Below are 24,030 nucleotides of genomic sequence, written 5' to 3'. Positions count from 1 at the left end.
CCACCTACTCAGCCTATTGGGTTTGACTTGGAAATTGAGAAAAGAATCCAGGAGCGAGAGTCAAAGAAGAAATCAGAGGAAGAACACTTTGAATTTCATTCCAGACCGTGTCCTACCAAGATCTTGGAAGATGTTGTGGTAAGAATGGTTGAGGCTCTGCAGGCTGGCAGAAGTGCTCTGTATCTGACCATCCATCCATTCACAAATGTGTGAGGAGCCCCAAGGCATAATATTCGAGCTGTAGGTGAGAAGGAGACATATTAAAAGTGGATTTCACTCTCAGGAAACTTGTTTGTTAAAGGAAACAACATGTAAATAATATAAAATGAAATTGAAGTGTTGTGAGACAGATGACAATTAAAAGTATGGTAGGAGTTCAAAAGAGGAATTAGTTTGTTTCCGATTCCAGGTTCAGGGAACACTATGTGGGGGAACACTTAGGAATAAACCACCAAAGGGCACATTCTGCAAGCCTGTTTTCTGGCCACCAGCACACAGCCTTTCTTTTTCCATGAGTCTACAGTCTTCTGCTGCTTTTCCTCTTCATGTCCTCATCTCTGCCTCTAACTCTGATGTCCCTGCTTCTCTGGATAGGGTCCCATATTCTGTGCTCATGCTCTTCTCCCTTGATGGTCCTGGACTGTAAGATAAACTACTTCGCTCCTTTTGTTACATAACTTCTACTTTTATAATTGTAACAGTTGCAATTTGGACTGTCTTTGCTGATAACAATTATTCTCTATTGAATTCCCCCCCCGCACCCCGCACCCCGCATTTTAGGTAGACAATGTCTAAGTTGCCCATCCCTATCAACCCTGTATGCAGAGGGGATAGGATTGATTTTTGATGTGAAGACTCCTTCTTTCTCAGTTGGTAATTTGAGTTACTACATCCATAAGTATAGGTCAAGTTCCTCAAATTGAAGCAATTTACACTTCTTTCCTTTATCAAACTTTTTAATTTTCCTCTAGTCATCTCTCTTGTTTCTTCATGTGAGCTAAAATTGTGTGTATTCTCTGGGCATTGTGAGGTTGCTATAGTTGTTAAAACAAACAGTGCAGTTGTTGGACCCAGAGGGGATCCTGAAATCTATGGGGGGGAAGTGGGCGGTGGGGGAGAGGAAGCCTTCTGCAGTACAGGGAGCTCACAGAGTGGATGTGGAAGGGATGTGACAGCAGAGTTCCTGGCCCTAGATGGAGTTTCTGTTAGCCTTAGTATTATCTATGTTCAGGGCATTCATTCTGGAAGTAGTTTGTGACAGTCCTTGATGGAACTGGTTTTAGTGTCTGTTAGAACCACAGAGCAGCTGGGGGTCAAGGTGACTGGTTAAATGCTGGTCTGGTGGATCTGTGGATTTTGTAGGTCTGGAGCCAAGCCCACCTGAATCCAGGTACCAAAGTGGTACATTAAAGTCAACACAGCTAGTTCACCCTGGCGTGGCTCCCAACCATGTGGTTCTGAACTTCTGGAGAGCAGGATCTGTATGGGGGATGGATGAGGGTTAGAGCTGGCCACATTTCTAGTCACCAGAAGAGTGTGGGGAAAAAGAAGAAATCCTACCTTTTCTGGCATCTGCGGGAATCTACTGTATCTGCTGCCAAAACTGCTCACAAGATGGTGGAACCACGTCTGGCCAGCTGTGTTCACCAGTCTCCTCTCTCACTGGGCCTTACCTTGCACCAAACACTATATCCCTCTTTCTGATCTTTCTTCTGAAGTTCAGGGTATCAGAATTTTCATCTGTGTCTGTTTAATTTTGTCTCATATCTTTGTTGTAAGGAGCTCTGGTAGCATAGTGGTTACGAATCAGGCTGCTAATCTCAGGGTCAGCAGTTCGAAACTACCAGCTGTTCCGCGGGAGAAAGATGAGGCTTTCTGCTCCTGTAAAGATTTGCAGCCCTGGAAACACTGTACAGGGTCCCTATGAGTTAGAACCGACTCCATGGCACATAACAACAACAACAATCTTTGTTGTAGAGGGTCCATGTTGTAGAGGGTGCATGTAGTGCATCTATCTAGTACCCCTCCTGCTGACAGTCCTATGCACCTTTCTTTAATACTATCTGTTTCTTCAGGCTCTTGATTTGATCACCTTATTGTTTTTAAGGATAAAATAACCTACAGTTTTGGTTTCTATTTTTTTTTTTTAATTTAACTTTTTAAACATTTTATTGTGAATTGAGTAAAGGTTTATAGACAAGATCATTGGCTTATGCATTCAACAAATCATATATTTTGTTTCATCTCAATGATTACAGTCCCCTCCCAGCAACAACAGTTATCCTGCTTCATTCCTGTGGTTTCCATTTACAGCTTATATTTCACAAATGAGCATATCAAAAATATATGATGCACATATACAAAACAAAACATATGTTCATTTAAACGGCACAGTCTGCAAGCCAGACTCCTGCCTGCAGCCTTACTCTGTCCCTTGCAGCTGCTCTGTCTCTGACACTGTCTGTGCTATCACCGCTTTTCTAAGTAGGGTTCTCTCTTTCTTTTTGGAATCTAGTGACTGTGTGACTCTGCAGTTTTACTATATCCTTGTTCCTCTGCCATACAGCAGAACAGACATGAACTATTTTTTAAATCTCAACTAACTTAAATTTAAAAGTAATTAAAAAAAAAAAAAGCTTCTATTGTAAGTTGAGTGATAGTTTACAGGGCAGATCATCAGTTTTGCACTTAACCAATCATATTTTGTTTCATTGCAGTGATTGCAATTCCCTCCATGCACCATCGGTTAACAGTATTTGTGTCTCTTTTTTTTTTTTTTTTTTTTTTGATATACACAAAACAGGCAGAATATATATATTCATTTAAATAACCAAGGTGCACATTTTGCAAGCCAGCCTCTGGCTTGCCGGCACACAGCCTTTCTCATTCTGTGGGTCTAGATTCCGCAGCTGCTCTATCTCTCCATGCCATCACCTCTGCTTCTGTCTCTGGTTTTGCTGCTTCTCTGGTTAGGATCCTATGCTCCACTCATACTCTTTCCTCTTGATGGTCCTAGGTCCTCTGTTCCTGAAATGAAAGATTAACTACTCCCCCCTTTTGTTACACATCTACATTTACAGTTATGACAATTGCAATTAGTAATAATAATTACTATTGAATCAAAAGAATCCTATCCCCATCTTCCCCCATCCCCTTTCACCAGACCTGTCTAGAAAAGAGGACAGTTATTCTTTGGAGATTCTATCTGACCCTCCTTGCTTTGAAACTAAGCACACTCTTGAAAACTTGTAGGCCAGCCACTTTATGCCTTTATAGGTAAAAATTTAAAGTAATTTTAACTAGAACTTTTTTGTTTTTAAGTTTTTATTGTGAACTGAGTGCTAGTTTACATGGAAGAACATCACCTTTACACCATCACTATGTAAATGGAAAATTAGCCCTTCTTGCCATGAATAATAATGACAATCATAGCTAATTTTTTTCCAATTTTTTTATTGTGAATTAATGAAGGTTTACAGACAGGTCATTAACAAATCATATACTGTATTTCATCTCAATGATTACAATCCCCTTCTTGGAATAACAGTTATCTTGTGTCCCACCTGTGGTGTTCCTGTTTGCATTTACCTTCCCATTCCTTCTCAACTTTATCCTTAGGAAAATTCCATGGGGAGCATACCTTACTAGTGTTGTTGTTCCCCACTATAAACCTACCTGCTGCCTGGCTGAAAGTTGGGCCACGAGGTGAGTTTCTTTCCAGACCTGAAGGGTGATTGAGGATTATAGTCTCAGGTTCCTCCAGTCTTTTTCTGAATAGTAAACTGATTTACTTTTTTTTGTTTTGAGTTTTATTCTACATTTTATCCCTTTCTATCCAGGACCCTCTAATGTGATCCCTTTCAGAGCAGTTGCTAGTGGTAGCCAGGTAATGTCTAGTTTCAGAGTCATGGAGGCTGATGATCACCTGCTCCATTGAACTAATTGATTCCAAGCATCTTTAGTTCTCATCCTTCTTCTTTCTTCTGTACATGAAGAGACCAATAGCTGTACCTTAGACAGCCACTCATGAAGTGTCAAGCTCCCAGATGATACTCACCTAAGTAGGCTGTAGAACATTGTCTTTATAGACTATATTACGCCACTTGAGCATGGGACACCCTGAAACTATGGTCATGAGCCCTTAGGCCCAGCATTGCCTTAAGATGGTGGGTAATATCTAAGGAGTTTTTTTGTTTTTAATCATTTTTCCTGTTGTATATGCCTCCACATTCATAGTTGTGTTTGCAGGAAAGGTAGATACTCATGTATAAACATCCTTTTTCAAACTCTTATATGTTTGTGAGATATATAAATATATCCTACTCTTTTTAGTCCCAAATTAGTCTTAATAGTATCATTCACCTTGATATGTAGTGTCATTCATCTTGATGGAGGGGATCAGGGTAGTGTATGGTGTGAGCATCATGGGTTACCAGGGAGTCCTTTTGTTCCCACTAAGATCTTTCTTAGTTTGCACTACTTGTACTTCACCTCCTCAGGTATAATACGATGAACAGCAAATCGACCCTCTGTGTCATAGATCAGATGGAATTTCTCTCTGGTTTGTCAATGCTGATGACGTCCATATAAAACCAGCATATAGGTTATATCAGTTCTAACCTTTCCATCAATCTTAATGAACTGCTACATACAGATCTTTTTAACTTCATCTACTGTCAGGACATACTTAAGTCTATTCCTTTAAAAAATGATCAATGGGAGGCCTTCTCTTAGCTTGTGGAGACTGATGGATAGATGAGGAACAATCACACTAGTCAGCTTGTCCAGCATCCAATGGTTTTGTGACAGCTACATGCTTAATATGCTTTTAGGGTCTATGAGCCCTGGTTGTGCTGAGCAGGAGAGAGCTAAAGTAGAAATTTCTTGCCCATGATTAGTTAATATTTAAAAACATCTACTTACTAGTTAACACCTTCTTTCATATTACCAGTCATGCTTGAATTCCATCTTTTGGTAAACATTGATAGAGGGAATTGGTTTGGCAGTTAATGGTCTGGAAATGCTAGAGTAAAGTTCTAAGTGGGGAAAGGTAGCTAGGCTTCATAAAGAATCAGTTAGATAGATACTCTAAAATCTTAGGAAAGCACTATACCAGATTCTGCCTTGTTGAGGATTCTTGGTAAACATGTCATCAGTGAAGCACTAAGTAAATATGTAAGTAAGGTGTGATTGAATTGATGTATGCTGTAGGAAAGTGTTTGCTACATCTTACTGATCATCAGAATCCTCTGGGGATCTTGTCACATAAATAAATTCTTGGTGAATAAATGGCATGGTGACAGTGTCTCCCCTCCTTTGACTTCACTGGGGTGAGGAAGACAATTACCACCATCAGCCCAAGGCTAATTCCTGTGAAACAGAGGCCAAATTTGCCTCCACCCTCCAGCCTTTTTGATCAATTCTAACACCAACCATCCCTTTCACAGCATTCTCTGCTTCTCTATTGGGTTTGATCATTCATTGTAGTGGCCGCACAGAACCCACAGACAATACTCATGATCTTGGGATATATTAAGGAGATTAACAGGGTACAATTCAGGATCAGAAACAACTCAGGATACAGCAGTTCTCTGGTCGGAGCACCTCTTCTCAGCTGTACCACACAACTGTCTAGTTTGCAGTTTCTCAGCCACTTGGCCTCTGTTTTAAGCTCTGCCGAGTGTTTTAAGCTCTGTGGATAAATGCCCAACGGTGCAAACCAGCTTTCTGCCCAAAGGCACTCAGTCTCTCTTTTTCAGTGGGCCTAGAATCCTGCTTTTCTGTCTCTCCATGTCTCTGTCACTGGTGCTCAGGAATATGGGGTCCAAAAGGTGTACTTTGCTCATGGCTCTTCTCTCCTGATGGTCATGAGGTGCTCTGTCCCTGCTTGTAATATGGCTCATTTTAAACCCAGTAGATTGGCAAAACCTACCAAGCCGTGCATTAGTCCCAGACACCCTATATATACGGTCTCACCCAGTCATGTGATTGGAGTTAATAAAACTCTGATTAGAAGAGTCCTATCAGTTAATTCACTAATACCACAACTGGCTCCACCCATGTAGTGTTGGCTCATAAGGTGCACACTGGTTGATAGGGAGATGTGTGGTTATGCACTTGCTGTAGATCCTAACCACATAGTAAGCAATCAGGTGTTAATAGTAATGACTCATCATCTCATCATTTTATTGGTGCTTATGTTGTACTGAGAGTGCTTTATTTTAGATTAGTGATATTTCATAACAATTCAAAGTGGGAGACTATCATCTCTGCTTTTCAGATAAAAAAAAAAACATAACTAAGAGATAGCTAATATCAGGATTTGAGCCCATCATCGCTGTTATTCATCCCTACAACGCCATTATCACTGTTTATTTTGGTGAATACAGATTTGAGTTTGATGCTGGTTATTTGAAGCTCTCTCTACTAACATTTCTAATCATCTTACTGCGACTCTTGACTTCTACAGAAACAAACCTTTACAGTTAGTGGCAGACTAGGATTTGAACCTGGGTCTCTGAAGACCCTGAGTCCTGTTTATCTGTCTACCTCTGTTGTTCCCAGCCATGTCCTCCAGTGCTGCAGCTCTGCTTCCCCACATCATTACTGTGCCTGTGCTTTCCCACTTGTGGTTCAGAGATGACCAGGGGACAGTGGGACCTATAAGAGATGGACTTGGGCAGCAATGGGCCGTGAGGCAGAGATGGAGTGATGAGGGTGTGAAACGGGAACTTAGTTACCAACATCTAACAGACAGCTGGGGCACCACAGAGATGGGTATGTGGTAGCAGTGAAGGTGGTGAGTAGATTTAGCAGAAATATTCTAGAGATGACTAGCAGGCTGCCCCTTCCCTTGTATTCCCTGAGAGCTTGCTTCATGGTCATTTTCTAACTGTTGTGGGATAGGCCTGCCAACTGCCTTAGGCCTCCCCTGATATTCCCGTCCTGCATTTTGGGCTTCTTTTGCTTAATGTGTCATATATCCACCAACAGTGCCCACTTCTAACCATACATCTCCTCCTCAGAGATACTTTCCATCAGAAGGAAGCCCCCCTCCCTATTACCCTTTGGCTCCATTGTCTTCTGCAGCGTTTCTTCAGAGCACTGATGAAACTCAGGAAGGCTTTGATTTGTTACTCTACCCTGAGAGCAGGGCCCATGTATGTGTACATTTTCCCTCTGTATCTCCTCATCTAGCATAGTGACGGTCATGGCACAGACACTCCAACATTCGATACTGAGTGAGTGACAGGACAAGTTGAAAACACCAGCCCTGGGATTTATGAAATGGAGTAAGACGTGGATTTGTTCTCTCAGGCCTCACAGTCTGGTACAGCAGATGGATTTGGGTACAGATAAGTACAGTAACATTAATCAGCATATGTTCATTGTACCCTTACTACAAGGTTGTCTATAGGTGCTATGGAGAATACAAAGAAGTACAAATAACAAAATATCCTTGCTTCGTGGAGCTTATCATTCAAACAATTTAAAAGCAAAACTAAAGGCCTACGTTTTTAGGAACCAATTTCCTTTTCTTTATTAGCCCTGGTGTGGTGCTGTAGGATAAGCACTTGGCTGGTAACTGCAAGGTGAGCTGTTCAAACCCTCCAGCTGCTCTCTGAAAAACTATACAGGCACTGACTCAGTGACTCACAACAAAATTTCTAATTGATTTCCCAATTAGGTTTGGTTGCAGTACAAGTGGTAGGATGTGGGTGAGTTTTCATAAATCAACTTTGCCTTTTCTCCATCTGATTATAAATATCTCTTTTATGGAAGATCTCTGCTGAATGGATACAGTAAGAAGAGAAAAAGATAAAGAGGGATGATATTAGAGCTAATGAGCCCGCAGGTACTTATTTCAATTTATTTTATGAGAAATATCATGGCCGAGATTTGCGCAACACTCTGTAGGCTGGAAGCAGAGCTAGGCTACAAGGGGTCCCCTGACTCCTGCCTGACCCAGTAGTCTTCCCACTTGCACATGCCTGGAATGCATTCCAGCAAGAGCCTGGTGTCTATCTGTCCAGGATGTGGTATAAAACAGATTTTTGTTGTTAAGTAGTGGTAAGCATTACTGGAAACTCCATTTCATGGATTTTTTCACTGATTACAAGGTCTCCTATGCTATGTTGTACTATGTTCATGGAATGTTATGTTCAAGAGCGTAAGAACTTTTATAGCAGACTGTGTAATCCCTTACCAGTGTGTGTAACCAACAAGGAGTTATTGAGGCCAGGGTGTGATGGTGGTTTTCATTTTTGTTTCTTAAAAATAAAGCTGGTTTGGTCATACACTTGAATCTAAACAGCCAGTTAGCATTATTCCAGATTCGTGCTAAGAGTATAAATGCTATGAGAATCAGAAAATGTTTATGGAACAACTTTCCAAAATGTTTTTTTTTTTTAACAACTTTTTATTGTGAATTGAGGGAGGTTTACAGAGCATCGCTTTGTTTCATCTCAATGACTGCAGTCCTCTCCGTGTAACAACAGTTCCTCCCTGTTTGCATTCCACCCACCTTGCCATCCCTTCTCAGCTTTGTCCTTAGGTAAATGTTGCCCTTTTCATTTTGAATGGTTGACTGTTGCATGGTGAGCATACCGTATATACATACTATTATTGTTCCCGCTATATACCTATGGCAGTGAGGGTGAGTTCCTTTCCACACCAGAAGGATGGTCAAGGGCCATAGTCTTAGGTTCCTCCAGTCTCTTTCTGACCAGTAAGCCCGGTCTTTTTTTTGCTTTTTTGAATTTTGTTGTACATTATCTGATGCTCTATCTAGGACCTTCTACTGTGATCCCTTTCAGAGCATCATTAACTTCATCTAGTTCTTCTGGTCTCAGAGACATGGAGATTGATGTTCACATGTTCCATTAGTCCGTTGGACTAAATGATTCCAAGCATCTTCAGTTCTCATAACCTTTCTTTTTTCTGCACACGGAGAAACCAGTAGCTGTACCTTAGACGGCTGCTCATAAACTTTTAATATCCCAGATGCTGCTCGCCAGAGTAGGATGTAGAACGCTGTCTTTGTGAACTATGTTATGTCAATTGACCTTGGTGTCTCCTGAGTCCCCCAGGTCTAGCATAAAATATATTAGTTTTGAATTATGCATACAATATGATATACATAAGTCAATCTGGTCATTTGAAGTCTTAGCAATTCTTTGAGCTCATTAAGGAAAAGCCTTCATAGTAACACTTTTATTAGAAAGATGGAATATGGAAAATCTAAATCCTTTCTTAATCCACCCTTGTAAAGAGATACAAGAATTAACAGTTTGGTGTTCTAAGCATGGAAAATGAAATCTAGAAAGATTAATTACATGTACTTTACAAAATTATTGTGGTAAAATATTGCCATTTTAACCTTCATTTTAAAAACTTTTTATTGTGAATTGAGTGAAGGTTTGCAGAGCAGATCTTCAGTGTTACATTCAGCCAAGCTTCCTTGCTTTGTTTTGTCTCATTGCTTGCAATTCCCTCAGTGTAACAACACTTATCCCACTTCTGCTTTGTGCTTCTTGTTCTGATTCCTCCTTTCCCACCCCTGGTGAACTTGGTCCTTGGGTAACTGTTGCCCTTTGGATATTGAGTGGCTGACCATATCCTATGGTATGTACACCTCACTAGTGGTGTCACTCCCCCTGTGTCTTATCTACTGCTTGGCTGAAAATTGAGCCATGGGGGTGAGTTCCGTTCCAGATCTGAAGAGTGACCGAGTCTTGGAGTTCCCACCACTTGAGTGCTCAGCTTTACCCTCAGCCAATCATTGGAGTCGTTTTTAAATGGACTGTCGGCCCAATGGCTCCATGAAGAGAAGAGCTGAGTCTGCTCCTGTGAAGATGAAAGCCTAGGAACCCTATGGGGAAATTCTACTCTGTCCATTCAGGTCGCTATATGTCAGAATTGACTTGATCTCCCACATCAACAACAAAGTTGTTCTGCGCGTCATTTTTTTTTTTAATGTTTTATTGTGAACTATTTTTGTTTAAGAAAACAAAAATCCTCACCACTGGACCAATAAACAACATTCTTATCAATGGAGAAAGGATTGAAGTTGTCAAGGACTTCATTCTTCTTGGATCAACTGTCAACACTCGCGGAAGTAGCAGTCAAGAGATCAGACGACGTATTGCACTGGGCAAATCTGCTGCACAGGAACTTTTTAAAGTATTGAAGAGCAGAGATGTCAGCTTGAGGACTAGGGTGCGCCTGACCCAGGCCATTGTGTTTTCAATAGCCTCATATGGATGCGAAAGCTGGACAGTGAATAAAGAGGATCGTAGAAGAATTGATGCCTTTGAGTTGTGGTGTTGGAGGAGAATACTGAGGGTGCCATGGACTGCCAAAAGAACCAATAGATCTGTTTTGGAAGAAGTGCAGCCAGAGTGCTCCTTGGAGGCCAGGATGGCTAAGCTTCGTCTCTCCTACTTTGGACATGTAGTCCGGAGGAAACAATCGTTGGAGAAGGATGTCATGCTGGGTGGGGTGGAGGGTCAGAGAAAAAGAGGAAGACCTCCAACGAGATGGATCGGCCAGGTGGCATCATTGATGGACTCGGGGGTGGTGGCGGTGGTGAGGTTGGCCCAGGATCGAGCATTGTTTCGTTCTGCTGTGCATGGGGTCGCTGTGGGTCGGTTCCGACTCGATGGCACCTGACAACAACAACAACAACATTGTGAACTATGTGATAGTTTACATGGGAGAACATTAGTTTTACATTCATTCTTTAGTATATCATTTCATTGCCATGGTTACAATCCCCTCCAGGCATCATCAACCAACCAAAGGGTATACACTGTAAGCCTCCCCCCTCTACCCCCGGTCTTCAGCACACAATCCCTCTCCCCCTCTGGATCTAAAGTCCCCAGCTGCTCCATCTCTCCACGTCATCATCTCTACCTCCATGTCAGGCATCACTGCTTCTCTGGATAGGGTCTCACACTCCGCTCTTCTCCGTTAGTGGTCCTAGGGACCTCCGCTCCTGGACTGGAAAGTTAATCACTCCCTTCCTTGCTATAAAACATCTACTTTTACATTTCCAACCCTCACAATCAGTCCTGATAACAATTATTCACTATTGTATCATAAGAGACCCATCTGCGTTGCGTTTCATCAGCCCCGCCTAGACAGATTGGATACTACTCACCGGAGATTCTGACTTCCTTCTGGCCCTATGGCTCTAGGTTCCCTCTTGAAAGCTTGTAAGCCAGTTACTTCTTGCCTTTGTAGCCAACCCCCTCACCCCCCCCATTTTGGGTAGCCAATGTCCAAGTTGCCCATTCTTGTCTACTCTGTATGGAGGGGGTGGTAATGATTCTTGCTGTAAGGATTTGTTCCCTCTTTTGAGCTACTGCATCCATTGGTATAGGTCAAGTTCATCGAATATTATCAGATTACTCTTATTTTCCTCTTCTTTCTTCTTCTGGTTGAACTCTGACCATCCATGTGCATCACTTTTTGAGGAATTGTCAGACTTTTTTTTATAGCAGCTGCGCCATTTGATATTCCTGTCAGCAATGTATGAGATTCCAATTTTTCACATTCTTGCCAACACATATTACTGGGTTTCGTTTTTCTAATTATAACCATCCTAGTGTATATATGGAGTCCTGGTGTAGTGCTGTGGGTTAATGCACTGGACTACAAAAGTAGGTTTGAACTGCAAGGTCAGTGGTTCAAGCTCACTAGCTGCTCCTCGGAAACCGCATCTACACAGGGTCGCTATGGGTCAGAACCGACTTGACGGCACTTAACAACAAGAAGTGTGTATATATATATGGAGTCCTGGTGTGGCATTGTGAGCTAATGTGCTGGACTGCAAAGTCAGTTTGAACCGAAAAGTTGACGGTTTAAGCTCACCAACTGCTCCTAGGAAACCCTATACAGGGTTGCTATGGGTCGGAACCAACTCAACGGCACTTGACCACAAGGTATATATGTACTTGTGATGTGGTACTATATGATAAGCACTGGGCTGAGAACCACTAGGTCGGCAGTTCAAACCTACCAGCTGCTCTTTGAAAACCCTACACAGGGTTGCTTCAGGTTGGAACCAACTCAATGGCAGTTAACAAGAAGTATATATACACCTTTTAAAAACACACAGAAAAACAAACATGTCCTCCTGTCTAGCAACTTGTCCTCCCCCCATGCTAAGGACATGGTTCTCTGTCGCAAATGATGATTTATTGTATTCTTTTTACTGATTATCAAGGATTTAATTTTAGTTGGATCTGCCGTCAACACCCATGAAAGCAGCAGTCAAAAAATCAAACGATGCCTTGCATTGGCCAAATCTTTAAAGTGTTAAAAAACAAAGATACTATTTTAAAGACTAAGGTGAATCTGATGAAAGCCATGGTATTTTCAGTTTTCTCCTATGCATGTGAAAACTGGACAGTGAATAAGGAAGAAGAATTGGTGTCTATGAATTATGCTGTTAACACAGAATATTGAATGGACTGTCACAAGAATGACTAAATCTGCCTTGGAAGAAGTATGGCCGAATGCGTCTTAGAAATTAGGATGATGAGACTTTGTCTCGTGTTATCAGGAGGGATCAGTTCATGGAGAAAAGACATCATAATTGGAAAAGTAGATGGTCAGTGTAAAAGAGGAACACTTCAGTGAGATGAACTGACGCAGTGGCTGCGACAGTGGGCTCAAACCTAGTAACGACTGTGCGGATGGTGCAGGACTGGGCATGCGGTCATTATGAATTGGAACCCACTTAGTGGTACCTAACAACTCTATAGTATTCGATTATGTGTATATATCACAGGTTAAGAAAGGATTTAGCCATTTCTTTCTTGGTAGACAATTGAATTATTTTTTATATTTTACTCTTTTTGAGAATGTTGGTTAAAAAACAAAACCAAAGGAAACCTAGACTATAGATCCAATACTATTCTTAGGTTCCATTGAGTTGGCTCCAACTCATAACAACCCCACGCACAACAGAACGAAATGCTGCCTGGTCCTGTGTCAGCCTCCTAATTGTTATATTTGAACCCATTGTTGTAGCCACTGTGTCAAGCCATCTCATTGGGGGGCTTCCTCTCTTTCATTGACCTGCTTTATCAAGCATGATGTCCTTTTTCAGAGGCTGGTCCTCTCCTTATAATGGGTCCAAAGTATGTGAGACAAAGTCTCACCATTCTTGCTTCTAAGGAGCATTCTGGCTGTACTTCTTCCAGGACAGATTTGTTTATTCTACTGGCAGTCTGTGGTACTTTCAATATTCTTTGCCAACACAGTAATTCAAATGCATCAGTCCTTCTCCATCTTATTGACTGTCCAACTTGTGCTTGCAATTGAGGCCATTGAAAACACCATGACTTGGGTGAGGTGCACCTTAGTCCTCATAGTGAAATTCTCATTCACACTTTAAAGAGTTCTTTTGCATCAGAGTGGCCTAATGCATTCCTTTGTTTGATTTATTGACAACTACTTCCATATTCTGTTGGGCCAACTTTCTTTGAAATGGACAGAAATACGGATTTATTCCAGCTGGTTGGCCAGGTAGCTGTCTTCCAAATGTCTTGGCATAGACTAGTGAGTACCTCCAGCTTTGCATCAGTTTGTTGGAACATTTCAGTTGGTATTCCATCAATTCCTATAACCTTGCTTCTCATCATTGCCTTCAGTGCAGCATGGACTTCTTCTTTCAGTACCATTGCTTCTTGTCTTCTGACCAGTTCTTTTTGGTACAGTGGTTGTATATTCTGTCCATTTTCTTTGGATGCTTCTTATATCGTTAATTCTTTTGCCCATGTTGTTGTTCAGTGCTTTTGAGTCGGTTCCAACTCCTAGTGACCCGTTTTAAGCTTTCCAACGAGCAGCTGGTAGGTTAGAACTGCCAACCTTGTGGTTCAAACTGACCTGTGGTCCAGTGCTTCTCTTGCAGCACCACACCATGACTCCAATTTTGCCCATGTTGTTGTTATGTGCCATGGAGTCGGTTCCGAGTCATAGTGACCCTGTACAGGGTTTCTGAGGCTATAAAACTTTATGGGAGCAGAAAGCCTCATCTTTCTGCTGCGGAACAGCTGATAGTTTCGAATGGCTGACCGTGAGAGTAGCAGCCTGATTCGTAACCACTATGCTACCAGAGCTCCTAGAACTCCTTACATTTTTTTTTAGAAGCCTTCATTATTGTAAGTTGAGGCTTGCATGTTTTCTTTAGTTCTTTCAGCTTGAGAAATGCTGAGTGTGTTCTTCCCTTTTGGTTCTCTAACTCCAGTTCTTTGCACATGTCATTATATTTATCTTCTTGAACTGTTTTTTGAAATTTTCTGTTCTGCTCTTTTTACGTCATCACTTCTTTCATTCTCTATAGCTAGTCTTATGTTCAAGAGCAAATTTTAGTCTCTTCTGACATCCATAATAGACTAACTGACAGTGCGTGGGGAGATCAAATATTAGAAGTGTTAGTTGGGTATAAGGGTGCGACCATTTAAAAAGTTAGTGACCTATTCCCAAAAGGCGGTACCAGTTTATACTCTGTACCTTTGCCCAGTTGTATGTGGGTGCCCACTTCTCCTTACACTTTTTTTTTAAAACATTACTCATGTAGGTGAAAAAAATATCTTGTTTTACTTGTATTTTTTAAAACTTAATACAATTGATCCCTTTGTATATATTTATGAACTGCCTGTACTTTGCTAATTTTTGATAAAGGTATATAGAATTAGCTCTTTGCTCAGTTTTGCCATTTTCCTTTTGAGGATAGTGGTTTTGAGTGTCTATTCTCACCATAGACTGAATTAGATTTAAAGAAAATGGCAGAATCTATTCTCATTTTAGGTACATTGATTTGTTTTTGAGGATTAGAGTATAGAAGGGAACAGGAGCAATAAAATATTGCTATTGTTTGTTCTCTTTTACAGTGTATTTTTCAAAAATACAAAAAAAAGGTTTTGGTGAATTATATTTTTACCAAAAGTACAAAACTCTGTGTCTTTGTTATTTGCAGCTTTTCTGTTGTGATAATCTATCCATGCCTGTCTTTGTCAGATTAACAACAAATATTGAAATACTATCCTTTTGAATTTCATTCCTAATGAACGCACTTACTTTCCAAGAATGGTTTTATCTAATCTAATAAAACAAGGTTGCTTGTTCATTCCTTTAATAATAGATAAATGCATGTACACACCAGCACACATACATACAAATGTGTGTGCCTGTGACACCTCAGTGTATAATTTCCTCACAAAGAATTTACAGTCTAGTGAGAATTGTTTTGGGATGTTTAACTGAGTTGCTTTCTCCTCCCAGGGTGTTCCTGAAAAGAAGGTGCTTCCGATCACCATCCCCAAGTCCCCAGCCTTTTCTTTGAAGAACAGAGTTCGAGTGTTCACCAAAGAAGAAGAGGTGATTGATTCTCTGGGAGTGAGGGGTTTCTTTTTCCTTCTATATAATAAACCTAAACATTACTTATTTTAGACTTAATGGAATGCAAAGACAACCACCCTTGTCTAGAGCTGTCTGTAAGAATGAATACGAATCAGCATTTATTTGCTCCTCCAAGAGAAAATTAGTTGTCATAGGTGTGACTCTTCTGACTTTTGATGACATCGGAACAGTAAGGAGCGGTTAGGCATTGGAGACTTGTCCATTGCTGTAGCATTGGAAATCAGCCTTTGTAACATGAATCAAAAGTTGCTGTGCTCGTAGCAGTTAACTGTAGTGCCAGCTTAATGACTGTCACATAAATATGCTTGTCACATAAATAAGAATATTCCTCTATATAACTCTAATGTGATCACCAAAATTAGGAAATTATTTTTGATACATTGTCTAATGTACTCTTACCAATCCTTTCTTAGGAAGCTAAAAAGCAATATCTGCTAGAGAAAACAGGCCCCACAGCCTGGTGCCTGCTTTGAAACTGCTGCTTGGTTTGCAATGAGCTAAGTACGGAAATTGAGAGTAGTAGAAGGTTTATAACTTGTGTTTGACAGAGTTGTTCTGTATCTGTTGAATCTAGAAATGAAGTTTGGACTTTCAATTAATATCTCTTTTTTCCTTTAAATTTTCTAGTAATTCATCCTTATTTCCTTTTCTAAAGAAATGTGTTATCGATTGAAAAAATTTTCTTTACATCATCATAGATACTTTGATAAAGAGTATTTATTAAAAACAAAAAGCTATTGCAGACATTGTGTATGGTAAAGTATTGAAAGTTTTCTGAGGAAATGAGAAGATGTTGTTACCATTCTGCTTTAATATTGTACTTAGGGTCCTAATCAGTGCACGAAGGTAAGGGAAAGGATAGGCATAGGGGTTACAAAGAAAAGACAGAACAGAAAACATTGTGTTATTTACAGACTAAGTACATGGAAAATACCAAATCATTGTTTCAGTAGTGGCTGCCTTTTCCTATTTCCATTAAACCAAGGCTGCAGCAGTAGGCCTCGTTCATGGAACTGGAATACTTAAATTGCCATTGATCAGGCTAGTTTCTTGTTACAACACCCATTTTATGTATAAATATCTAGCGTTAGGGTCATTTTATAGCAGATCTCTGAAGCCTTTTGATAGTTTCATTTGAAACTATAATACATGGTAATCTTATGTTACTAGCTTGAACCCAAAGAATTTACTTAGTCCTATTCTGGGTTTGGCAACCATTCTCTCTGGGTCACATGCTTTAGTGGAGTCTGGAGGCTGGCTTATCAAGAGGCTATAGTACCTTCCTTCTGTTCTTTCATGGTTTCAGCTCATATATTTTGCAACTTTCCAGTGAAAAACTTTAGATCCTTTAAGAGTAATTATGTTCTTTACCAAAATGCTTTTGTGGTGACCTGATGGGTCTTGCCCCTGTGAGGTGCTTGGTGACAGGTAGTATCTGTCTTTGATAAAAAAAAGGAAGCTACTCCACCTAATTAACAACGTGCCTCATGTAATGATAATGCCCTTTGGCTCTGCATTTTGATATTGTGGGCTAGCACAAGGAGTCGTGTTTCTAAAATAGAGTTTTTCCCACAGGAAGAGGAGGAGGCAGTAGTAATAAAAGCACAGCCTGTGCCACATTTTGGGGTACCTTTTAAGCCCCAAATTCCAGAGGCAAGAACAATAGAAGTATGCCCTTTCTCCTTTGATTCTCGGGATAAAGAACGTCAACTACTGAAAGAGAAGAAGATAAAAGAACTGCAGAAAGGGGAGGTAGGTGTTGCCATTTCTGCAGGTGTTATTGGTGTTAAGTGCTTTCAAGTCAGTTCCGACTCACAGTTACTCTATCTAGGGTTTCTGAGGAGCAGCTGTTGTGTTTGAATCACCAACTTTGTGGTTAACAGTAGTGTATACTACTCTTTGGTCCCTCAGAGATAATCTTTTATGTGCCACTTTTAACTATAAATCACTGACTTTTTTTGATATGTTTAAGAACTCTATGAAGTATAAAATAATGTAAGTTACTTTAATAGTTGTTTTGGCACAGGAAGGTAAGTGACTTGCCCACGATCACCCTGCCAGTTATTGGCACAGTTGGGAGGAGCCCATGGCTCTCCCTGTTAGACCACGCTGCTTTGAGAAGTAACTGGCCTGTCCTGTTTTTCATATTCATCCAAATATTTTGAAGCAGCTATTGTTTTCTGGCTAGAGGGGTCTTAATCTTAAATCTTTTATCTTCTTTGCAATTAGATGCCCAAGTTCAAAGCACTTCCTTTGCCCCATTTTGACACCATTAACTTGCCAGAAAAGAAGGTGAAAACAGCAACTCAGATCGAACCTTTCTGTTTGGAGACTGACAAGAGAGGTGCTCTGAAGATGCAGACTTGGAAGCATCAGGTGGGCAATGGTGGGAGCAGCCAAACTGTTGATGTATGGCTAGTTGGTTCATGTGTAAGAACAGGCAGACCCATTACGTGGGAAATTCATCTGGGACCTAACATACTGGATTATTTTAAGGATTCCTATTCTAAATAAGGGGTCTGCATATTTTCTCTCTATAACAGCCACCTGGTAAATAAATATTTTGAATTTTATAGGTTACACATATGGTCTCTGTCATGTTGGGGTATGTATGTGTTTGTTTTCAACCTTTTAAAATGTAAAGACTCTAATTAGCTCTAGGACTATACAAAACATACCACAAGCCAGTTTGGTGTATAGGCCAAAGTTTGCTGACTCCCTACTCTACGTAATTGCTTGAGAAATGTGAGGACTGGTTTCTTTGCTGAGTATTTGTTAATATTAAGACATTGCTATTTATTTTATTTCTTGGGTATAATAACAGTATTGTGGATTTCCCCCCAAGTCCTTATTTGTTTTTTTTTTATGAAAGCATAAGCAACAAAACCCCTTCCCCAGTTTTTAGACATAATGGTCCGTGGCCTTGGTTACACTCTTTGCATTTGCTTTAGTTGGTTCCACTACCCCCAACCTTCTCATTTGTGCTTTAAAATAGCTGTTGACCCTTTGTGAACTAAACCACCCTCACTGCCAGTGAGTTAATTCTGACTTAGAAAAACCCTGGATGGCAGTCCAAGGCTGTCAGTCTTACTGGAGCAGACAGCCTCATTTCTCTCTCGCAGAGCAGTTGTTTGGTGTAAACTGTCAACTTTGCGGTTGTTCAGTTAACATGTTTGGTAAAGTGGAGGGTCGAAGAAAAAGAGGAAGACCCCCAAGAAAATGGACTGGCACAGTGGCAGCAGCAATGGGCTCAAATGTAGCAATGATTGTGAGGTTGGCACAGGACTTGGCAGTGTTTCATTCTGCTGTGCGTAGGGTTGCCCTGAGTCGGTACCTACTTTATGTTGTTGTTGTTGTTGTTGTTAAGTGCCATCGAGTCGGGTCCGACCCATAGCGACCCTGTACAGGGTTTCCGAGGGTGTAAATCTTTACGGGAGTAGAAAACCTCATCTTTCTCCCGCGGAGCGGCTGGTAGTTTCGAACCGCTGACCTTAAGGTTCGCAGCCCGATTCGTAACCACTACGCTACCAGTTTCATTCTGCTGTGCGTAGGGTTGCCCTGAGTCGGTACCTACTTTATGGCACCTAATAATTATAACAGCAAAACAATCTGGTATTTATCCTACAGTGCCACCAGGGTCCTCTTGGTCTTTTAAGATAATCTTTTCAGAAATGTGATACTCAAGGGTGACAATCTTTACTCTTTGGGCTAGGCTGTTTACTTAAAGGTGACTTTGCCTAGTGGTTTCAGTTCAAGTTCAAGCAACTCGGGGTCATGGTGTCAGGTACTCTTCCGACCTCTATAGGTTCAGTAAGTCTGGAGTCCTTAAGATTTAAAGGTATGTCCACATTTTTCTCCCTTTTGATTGGATTCATCTGTCTAGTTCATATCTCAAGGTGAAGCAGGCAGTGCTTCATGTAGCCCATTCCTCCTGTAGTCCAAGTTCCTTCTCTGACTGTTGGACTTCTTTCTCTTTTGTTCCAGACGAATAAAGATCAACAGTTGTGTCTTAGATGGCTGCTTGTAAGCTTTTAATACTCAACACTCGGGGAGGCCAAATATAAACTTTAAAAACAATATTATGTATAATTACTATTAATTAGTATCTGTACACCTCCCCCCTACTTTTTAGGTGGGTGGTATTGTTGAAAAATCATACACAACCTAGCATTTGCCAATGTATCCCTTTTTCCTATGTAAACTAATTGACACCACATCGGTTTTGCTATTACGAATGTTGCCTATATTTGATACGACCTTCTCTGTTTCTAAAACCAAAAAGTGACTAGAGAATGCTTCCTCCTGCACCCCCAACCACTAAAGATCATTAGTTTCTGTGGAGTTACCTTTTTTATGGCATTTCATAAAAGTGAGCACACAAGATTTGTGGGCTTTTTGTTGTGTGTGCGTGTGATTGTCTTATTTTGTTCAATTTAACGTCCTCCGAGCTCATCCAAATAGTAAGATGTTTTGGGGACTCATTTGTCTTTATCACTGAGTAGTACCACATTATGCTTACATATTCATCTACTGATGGGCTGTTTCCATCTTTTTACTATTGGGAACAGTTGTGCATATGTCTGTTTGTATAACTTCTGTTAGACCTCAAGGGTAGGGTGTACACAAAGCTCTCCTTATCTTTAAAGATCCATTGAGCCCATCTGTTAGAGTTGTTCATTAAATGTTGGTGCTTTCATAAGAAACCATATGATGAGAATAGATTTTCAGTCTTCTCAACATGGTATACTTTTTGTTTTGTTTTGTTTTGTTTATGGATGATAGGTGATTAAAACCCATTTACTGTTGACTGGTCTAATTGAAGTCTAATTCTGACTTGAGAAAAAATGTTCTCAAGTTCCTAATTTTGTCACTGTTTTTACATTATCACTGGATTCGTTTGCTAGGGTGACCCTAATAAATTACTGCGCGACTTAAAACAACAGACATTTATTCTCTCACACTCGGAAACCAAGGTACTTTAAGGCCGTGCTCTCCCTGAAAGCCCAAGGGAAGAGTCTCTTCCAGAACTTCTTCTTAGCTTCTTAATGGTTGCTGGAAAACTTTGCATTCTCTAATTTGTAGACACTTTGACCCCTTCTTCTTCCATCATTACATCATTTCTGTCTGTGTGTGTTCTCCTGTTTCCTTACATAAAGATGCCAGTCATACTAGACATAGAACCCATTTTAATCTACTTCACCGGAACTAATTACATCAGCAGATGTTATCTCCAGATAAGGTCACATGCTGAGATTCCAAGTGGGTATGAATTTTGTGGGGACAGTATTCAGGCCAGTAAGTTTCTTACCTTGTACTCTGCCCAAAAAGGTCTCTAGCGTCATCTTTGTAGGAAGCCACCCCTCTAAAAGCCCAGGAGCTGTGATTGCTAAATGATTGAAGGGACGCCATCAGCTGACATGTTCTCCAGCAGACCTTTGGACTGTTGTTTGAAATAGCAGTCAGTCTCTCTCAAAGACTGAAACATAGAGTCTCTATGTGGGCTCTTTTCCATAAGAAAAACTGTTTTAAGTTTTCCAAGTGTAGATAAAAGTAAAGAGGAATCATGTACTGACCTCCCATGGTACCATCCCCTGGTTCTACAAATTATCAAAACGTGAAAGATCTTATTTCATCTGTGCTTTGCCTACTTATCCCTATACTAGATACTTCTACCTACATAGGATATCTCATTTCATACAAGAGTACTTCAGCATGTGTCTTTAAAGAGAAGGACTTTAAATAAACACAATACTATTATCATACTTTTAAAATGAGCAGTAATTTCTTAATATCTAATATTCAGCATTGAAATATCCGTAATCTCTGTGTAAGCAACTGTTGAATTGTACAAATCAGAATCCAAACAAGGGCCTTATAATGCATTTGTCTGATAAATCTCTGAATCCTTTTTAACCTCTAGGTTCCCTCCTTGTATCTTATTTGTCAAATAAACTGGATTGTTTGTCCTGTACATTTTCTACAACATGGAATTTGCTGATCGCATTCCCATGGTAGTGTTTTGACATGTGTCTCTACCCTCAATATTATCTATGAATGGACAGTTAGATCTAGAGACTTGATTACATTCTGGTTACATAATATTTTGGTGGGAAGAATACTTTATAGGTGATATTGTATAGTTCCTAAATGAATTACATCCGGGGACCTTAATGTCTAGTTGTTGTTGTTTTGTGATTAAAGATAAGTCTCAAAAGTACCTTAAAGATTCTTTCTAGCTTTCAGTGGGTTCCGATGTTGTCAGTCAGATCTATTCAATATATGGTTTGTGTTAGAGGGTTTATTATAACTGAGGACTACATGAAATCATCTGCTCTTATTTTTATTTTTTTTTATTTTTCTGTGTCATCTGTTTTTATTGATGAAGCCGTTTAGAAACATTAGAACTTGCGTTGGTAGTCATGGAAAATGATGTATCTGACAGACTGTCTTTCTTGTAGTTGGCGGAAGAACTGAAACAGCAGAAAGAAGCAGCCTGCTTCAAGGCTCGTCCGAACACTGTCATCTCCCAGGAGCCCTTTGTACCCAAGAAAGAGAAAAAAACAGTTGCTGGTATTGTTCTATGTAAACTTGGAGCGATGGGGTAAAGTGACAGACTTCCCACAGGAGTGCCTGGGACTTAGTTGTGTTATTACAGTGCTGTGCCAACCAGAGCATCTAACTTCAGAGGATTGTAGTCTTTCTTCCCCTGGAACTAGTATGTTGCCTTTGTTGAACACAGCAGCAATGTTGAGTTATAGAAATGTATTGGAGCCAGATTCATATAACAGGAGCCTTTGGAGAGGCAACTAGCATTTCAATAACAGTTGTAGGCTTTACCTAACCCTAGAGTAGCAAGTAAGTGAGAGAAGGAGCGCCAGAAGGTATTTCTGGAGTTAATCACTGAAGCAAGCCTTAGATACAAAACATTTGATTCCTTAAGCACTGACTGGGGTGTCAGAAAGTTAAAATTCTTCGGTGCCTGTAATAATCACTATGTAGTTTTTATTTTGAGCAAGTTACTTTTAACTTCGGTAGGCCTTGGATATCTTCTAATTACAGTAGAGGATTTTCGAGGGTCTGTCCAATCTTAAAATTCACATCCTCGGCATGTATGGTTTAGACCCCGCCCCCCTTTCTCCCAGTGGATCTTTCAGAGCTCAGCCTCTCTGCTGCCATGCACATCTGTACAACTTGCTAGATCTGTGGGGACTAATTTTATGTGTGTCCTGCTTGTGTACCAACAGTCTCTTTCTTTTGTATTCAGATGGCCTTGCTGGTTCTCTAGTTCAGGAACCATTTCAGCTGGCCACTGAGAAGAGAGCCCAGGAGCGGCAGGAGCTAGAGAAGAAAATGGCTGAGGTAGAAGCCCAGAAAATCCAGCAATTGGAGGAGGTCAGACAACGAGAGGAAGAGCAGAAGAAGGAGGAACTTGCCCAGCTACGGAAAGAACTGGTAACCTACCAGCATGTGCGCTAACTGGCCCACACTGTGTCTGTTCTTCTGTACCGGTAACTTGCCTAGTTCCAGAAAGGATCTGAGGCGGCCTACAGTGGCATAGCAGGGCAAGGGGTAACAGACACACAGACCAAGATAGGAGACCGGGAACAAGACTAAAGATGTAGCCATTGTGATCCAAATATCGACTAAACACATGTCACCAACTTACAAGTTACAAAATGCACAGCGTTCTTGAGATAAGAACAAGCCAAGTGTTCACAGACTACATTTATCTTTGATGTTAAGTTCCGACAGAATTTTTATAAGGAGGCTATCATTTGGTATACTTGTGCACAGTGATGTGTTTTTTAGGACTGTTGTTCCTATTTTAATTTATTTATTCTCTCATCATTTCCTACTGGAATACAGAATGATCTTTAGCAAAACAAAACAAAAAACAGTTTCACAGATGCATAATTTACATATCGTATCATTTAACCCAATTAAAATATACAGCATAATAGATTTAATATATTCACATATGTGTGCATCCTTCACCACAAGAAGTTTTAGAGCATTTTCATCACTCACAGAGAAACCCCATACCTGTTAGCTACCATCTTCCAATCTGCTTTCTGTTCCAACTTATGTGTTTTAGACAAGAAGACCTAGTAGGAAGGACATGGGGGTTATATGGTGACTGCATTTGTGTTTTCTTTTTAATTCTTGGCCCAAATTCCTTGGCATTATAGTGGATAAAGAGCCCTGCTGTGGCGTTGTGGGTTAATGTGCTACACTGTAAGGTCATTTTAAATTGAACTCACCAGCCACTCCTTGAAAACTCATATACAGGGTTACTATGAGTTGGAACCAACTCGACAGCACTTTAACAACAACATGGTGGATAAGGAGCCCTGATAGCACAGTGGTTTAATGCTTGGCTATTAGGTGAAATGTGTGGCACTGCGGGCTAATTTGCTAGATTGCAAGGTCGGTGGTTCAAGTTTACCAGCTGCTCCTTGGACACCCTATATAGGGTTGCTATGAGTTGGAACTGACTTGACAACACTTAACAACAACAACGGCCACCACTCGTCTGTCTGTCGTGCTGTGGTGGATTGAGTTGCTGTGATTCTGAGGGCTATACCACCGGTGTTTTGG

The 24,030-nt window shown here is 40.6% G+C and overlaps 1 protein-coding gene across 1 annotated transcript in view; it reads left to right on the top strand.

The window, feature by feature from the left end:
• Window positions 1-24,030, top strand: part of TPX2 (TPX2, microtubule-associated) — a 53,878-nt gene that overhangs the window by 25,617 nt on the left and 4,231 nt on the right. The window contains exons 6-11 of the mRNA XM_006860773.1: window positions 6-138; window positions 15,295-15,390; window positions 17,008-17,184; window positions 17,662-17,808; window positions 21,891-22,002; window positions 22,697-22,884. Coding sequence (XP_006860835.1) covers window positions 6-138; window positions 15,295-15,390; window positions 17,008-17,184; window positions 17,662-17,808; window positions 21,891-22,002; window positions 22,697-22,884 — 853 coding nt within the window. The remainder of the gene's footprint in view (window positions 1-5; window positions 139-15,294; window positions 15,391-17,007; window positions 17,185-17,661; window positions 17,809-21,890; window positions 22,003-22,696; window positions 22,885-24,030) is intronic.

Source organism: Chrysochloris asiatica, unplaced genomic scaffold, assembly GCF_000296735.1.
Source record: "Chrysochloris asiatica unplaced genomic scaffold, ChrAsi1.0 scaffold00039, whole genome shotgun sequence".
In the NCBI taxonomy this organism is placed as follows: domain Eukaryota; kingdom Metazoa; phylum Chordata; class Mammalia; order Afrosoricida; family Chrysochloridae; genus Chrysochloris; species Chrysochloris asiatica.
The sequence above is the reverse complement of the archived record's forward strand: the minus strand, read 5'-3'. Positions and strand labels throughout refer to the sequence as shown.